This window comes from Hemiscyllium ocellatum, chromosome 30 (assembly GCF_020745735.1).
Source record: "Hemiscyllium ocellatum isolate sHemOce1 chromosome 30, sHemOce1.pat.X.cur, whole genome shotgun sequence".
In the NCBI taxonomy this organism is placed as follows: Eukaryota; Metazoa; Chordata; class Chondrichthyes; order Orectolobiformes; family Hemiscylliidae; genus Hemiscyllium; species Hemiscyllium ocellatum.
In genome coordinates this window covers 52,919,393-52,924,537 of record NC_083430.1, presented here as the reverse complement: position 1 = coordinate 52,924,537, position 5,145 = coordinate 52,919,393, and the positions used below count along the sequence as shown (strand labels likewise).

The 5,145-nt window shown below is 47.5% G+C and overlaps 1 protein-coding gene across 1 annotated transcript; it reads left to right on the top strand.

Annotated features, from left to right (window-relative positions):
- Nucleotides 1–3,263: 3,263 nt before the first annotated feature.
- On the top strand, nucleotides 3,264–4,756 carry LOC132829862 (transcription factor SOX-12-like). Its single transcript, XM_060847250.1, has one exon. The coding sequence runs from the start codon at nucleotides 3,428–3,430 to the stop codon at nucleotides 4,496–4,498; it is 1,071 nt and encodes a 356-aa protein (XP_060703233.1). The 5' UTR covers nucleotides 3,264–3,427; the 3' UTR covers nucleotides 4,499–4,756.
- The last annotated feature ends 389 nt before the right edge of the window (nucleotides 4,757–5,145 follow it).

The following is a 5,145-nucleotide window of genomic DNA, read 5'->3' as shown; positions in this document are numbered from 1 at the left end:
CAAACTGTGGAATAACTTGAGATATTTTTCCACCTTAATGTTGCAACATAGATGCGAGCTGATGTTATTATTGTTGTAGCCTCAGACGACCCATGAGCAACTTCACTAAAACGGAGTTTAAAATCTTTTATCTCTGGGTTGATATTTGTCCGGAATGGAGTCGGTCTGCAAGTTTGATGTATTCATATCAGATTTCACTTTTCAGAACAACCCACACCATCCACTTCAAACAGTCAGCCCTCTGCTCAAAAGACAGTGGGGACTTGGGGGAGCAAATAGTTCAAATGAATTGTACACTTACACAATTAAATTTTGGAAATATATTTGATTCAGAAGCACGATTGTGAATAAGGCGTTTGGTTTGCTTTCCTTTATTGGTCAGTGCATTGAGTACAGGAGTTGGGAGGTCATGTTGTGGCTGTACAGGACATTGGTTTGGCCACTTTTGGAATATTGTGTGCAATACTGGTCTCCCTCCTGTAGGACGACTGTTGTGAAAATTGAAAGGATTCAGGAAAGATTTATGCGGATGTTGTTGGAGGGTTTGAGTTATAGGGAGAGGCTGAATAAACTGGGGCAAATTTCCCTGGGGAGTTGGAGTCTGAGGGATGACCTTATAGAGGCTTCTAAAATCATTAGGGGCATGGATAAGGTAAATAGACAAGGTCTTTTCCCGTGGTGGGGGAGTCCAAAACTAGAGGGCCTAGGTTTAATTGAAAGAGTAAAGATGTAAAAGGGACCTAAGGGACAACTTTTTCACACAGAGGCTAGAGGTGTAAAGAATGAGCTGCCAGAGGAAGTGATGGAGGCTGGTACAATTATGAAATTTAAAAGGCATCTGGATGGATATATGAAGAGGAAGGGTTTTGAATGATATGGGTCAAATGCTGGCAAATGGGACTATGGATTTATTTAGGATATCTGGTCAGTATGGACAAGTTGGACCAAAGGGTCTGTTTCCATGCTGTATATCTCTATGATTCTATAATTTCAATTTTGAACAAATGACAACACTCCCTTCATGTTGGCTCCAGCAGGTAAGTAATAACAGGTTCTCCATTCTACAGAAATCTATGCACTATGTTTTTATTAATTAATTGTCAATCAATTATATGACTTGCTTATTTAAGGTTATTTTTCTGTATTAGCCATCAGAAGAACAGAGAGCAGATAGACAGACAGCAGAAACTTTGAGAAGGACATTATTAGTTTGGTTTTTGTACAACTTGGAAGTTCAAAAAAACTTCAAAGTGAAGTTGAGATAGGGAATTCAGCCAATAGCATAATGTACTTCAATAAAGAATGATTAAATTTACAGCTCAAAAGGGACAGATTTGCAGCACTCACAGAAACTGCAGTGTCTTTTTAAATGCACTTACTCTTCACTCCATGTTGAGACAGTGAGGTGCAACCACAGCAATGCCTGAATTCTTACCCGACATAGAGATCTGGTTGATGTGTTGGAAACCATTTCAGTCTGGTACTGCTTACAATCTCAGCGAGAACTGATAGCTAAAAATTGAAAGAATGGTCTGAAAGAATGGTCCTCTGTCATAGAATTGTCATTCTAAACCTGAGGTTTATGAAGTTATGTTTGAATCCAGAGCCAGTTCCTTCCAACCAATATATTATTCTGCATATACAGCATCTATCATCTTTCAATAATACACTATAGAAAATGCATCCCTGACAATACTTGTATAAAATCACAGGAGCAGAGGAAAAGGAGGAGGTTATTTAGTCCCTTGAGCCTGTTCCACTGTTCAATGAGATCATAGCTAATCTGTGACCTCTCTGAATATATCTACCTTTGCCCCACATCCCCTGGTACCATTGTTTAACAGAAATCTATCAATCTCAAATGTAAAATTAATAATTGATCCTGCATCAGTCCTTGTTAACAGAAAAGAGTTTCAATGTCACCTCAACGTGTTACTAAATATTGAGACCCACTCAGTTTCTGTTATCTGTCATAGTCAAAGTTAAAGACACACATGGAAGAAAAGGAAAGTCTTTCCTGCAGTTCAAATTCAGACTGTTATGTAATACGAGTTGTTGCAGCAGCATCTGCACCTAAACTGCAACTTTTATGCTCAGACCCTATTTGCACCATCTCAGATGCCAATGCAGCTTGTGTCGTTAGCTGTTCTGACCTAGAGAGTTGCATTTTCATGGGACAGGAAGGTGGGATTGCCCTTTGTTGGGAGCCCTTGTTTTCTACAATGGTGGCCTTGTAATCAATGCCCAGGACATTCAGAGCTCAACTATGTTTCAAGGTTTGCCTTTGGAGCTTTAAAAGATTCTGGTGGGAGAGCTGAGGGAACTCTGTGTTGTGCACTCTTCGGAAATCAGCTCAAATCTCCAACTAGTCCAACATTAATCAGAACTATCTAATCCAGTGTTGTAAGGGTTGGGCTATTTTAAAGAAATGTAAAACAACTCATCTCTTGAAAGATCTAATTTTCTTTTGAGTTCTGATTTAGAGTCTCTCAAAAGAGACCCCCTAATGTGAGAACATAGCTGGTCAATATCAACAAGCCAATCAATATGAATGGTTTCATCGCTAATTCTTTCTAAAGCTCTAATCTGCCCAGAGACTGTAGCATTCCAGTAGGGCTGATCGTCTTTCCAATGGGATTTTAACCAAGATCACGTCCACTTTTACAGGAGTATCAATGAGATATCATGCTTCCATTCTGATAAAGACCAAACGAGTATTCGCCAATGTGTTGGAATCAACACTCAATTGCACATTGATGTGCCGGGATCAGTGTGCCTCGAGCAACATCACACACACACAAAAAATCACCCCGTCTCTACTACATTGCTGTTTCTTGGCTCTTGCTGTGACATAATTGGCAGCTCCATTCGCTCCATGACAACGGTGAGGATACAGTACTTTGAAAGCGTCTCGTTGTCATGAAGCGTTTTGAGGTGGCCCAATATCGTGGGAAGCATTATCGCAAAGCAACTCTTTCTGAGATTGAAATATGCGTGAACCCTGGTGGTGCCCGCCTCAGATTGAAGGAGCAACCCTGGTGACACCTGAGGGTACCGAGTGGCACATCTCCACCTCCCCCTGCTCCACCTACAAGGGTCAAAGCCAAGTGCCACCAATGGCCCATTTCATTGACGGAGGCGCCGCGCGGGTTGGCTGGATCTGGCGGTGATGTCATGGGCACTGGGCCCCTCCCCCCGAGGCAGTGATTGATGGGAGGGCGGGTTCTGATTGGCTGGGAGCGCGGTGTATCAGAGGCAGGCTCCTCCTTCCCCTGGCGGTGCCCTCCCCAGCCCCGTGCGGGAGCTAGAAGCTGCTGCAGAGATTGCTGAGGGGGGCATGAGGCTGTGAGCGGCTGCAGGAGCGACAGGGAGCCGCATTCTTCAGCATCGCAAGTTGCAGGGTTCTCTTCTCTGGCCTTTCTTAAACATGGTGCAGCAAAGCAAGGCTGCGGACACTCAGAGCGGCGGCGGCGGCGGCGGCGGCGGCGGGATCGCGTCTCGGGAAGCGGCAGACAGCGGCATCAGTGACATGAGCGCAGCTTCCAGCCCGAACCCCGGCTTCTCCCCAGCTCCTTCTGCGGAATCTCTCTGGGCCAGCGGCTCTGCCAAAGGAGAGGAGGAGGCGAGCTGTAACCCTGACTGGTGCAAAACCCCGAGCGGCCACATCAAGAGGCCCATGAACGCCTTCATGGTGTGGTCCCAGATCGAGAGGAAAAAGATCATGGAGCAAGTGCCGGACATGCACAACGCCGAGATCTCCAAGCGCCTGGGCAAGAAGTGGAAAATGCTGAAGGAGACCGAGAAGAGCCCGTTCATCCGAGAGGCAGAGCGCCTGAGGCTAAAGCATATGGCGGATTACCCTGACTACAAATACAGACCCAGGAAGAAGGTGAGGGCAGAGGCTGGAGCAGGAGCAGAGGACAAGAGCTGCCGAAAGGAGCCCAAGTCCTTCAAGAAACACAGCCGCCCCCAGAAGGGCAAGCTGCACCTGGAAAGGTCTAAAGCCAAGAAGGCGAAGATGGTGCGGGCGGCGGCGGTGGCGGCGGCGGCGGCGGCGGACTCTCAGTCGGAATCGGAGGCGGATGCGGATTGCCCGGAGAGTGAGGGCTCAGGGGCCGAGCTCTCGGCTTGTTACGGCAGGGACACCAGGCTGCCTTCCCCCGACCCGAAGCGGGCAGCTCAGCTGACGGCGGCCGTCTCGCTGTCCAGCCGCTCGGCCCCGGGCAGACCCCCGGAGGAGTCCGACCACGAGCTCTTACTCTTCGACTTGAGTTTGAATGTTGCGGCGGGCGCCGAGCTGCTGGAGGTGAGCGCGGCCGGAGGAGCAGCAGGAGGAGGGGGTGGAGGAGGTGGTCTGGCGCTGGACAAGGACATGGAGCCGCTGACCAGTGGCTGCAGCCCCGTCTCCCACTTCGAGTTCCCCGATTACGGGACCCCGGAGGTGCGGAAAATGATCTCAGGAGACTGGCTGGAGATTGAGTCCAACATTTCATATTAGGAAGGGCAGAGGCACGGCGTCTCCCACCGCTGAGGGATACTGGAGATTTACAAAGGACCGACTCACTCGAATATATTGGATGCAAATCTTATCTTGGAGGGGGCTCCCTTCCCCCTTTTTTTTCTAATCAACCCTTCCTCTGGCAAGTGGAGTCCCAGGGTGCTTTAGAGAAAACGGCTATCCGCCGAATGATAAAGAGCACAATTAGTTATGGTAGTGAAGAATTTCTTAATTTTAGCGATTGACTTTAAACAAAAAGGGAGACGCATACGATTGAATGTGACGGGGAAGGGGTTGGGAGGTAAAATCCCAATTTGGATTCTGAAGGGGGGAGGCAGGGACAAATAAATCCGACTAATGGGGGGTGGGGGGGGGGGAGAAAAAGGTTCTTCAAGGGAAAGAAGAGAAAGTGACCCAGAAATGTTTGTTCCACGCTGGACTGGAAAAAAAATGTGTAGGGTAACAAGGTTACAGCAGTAGTATCATGTGGTTTGTGAAGTGGTTATGGAAAACGAGCGATCATCCTTTCATTGTGGTTCTAGTTTTACGAGTTAGTGTCATGTTGGTGATTTTAGCCCGTTCCCGCTACAATTGTAGATTCATTTCGGAGCGCTTCGCCCCTCGATCCAGATCAGATGTGAATTTAC

Excerpts from the sequence above, each read along its gene's own strand:
- LOC132829862 (XM_060847250.1), top strand. The coding sequence starts at position 3,428 with ATGGTGCAGCAAAGCAAGGCTGCGGACACTCAGAGCGGCGGCGGCGGC.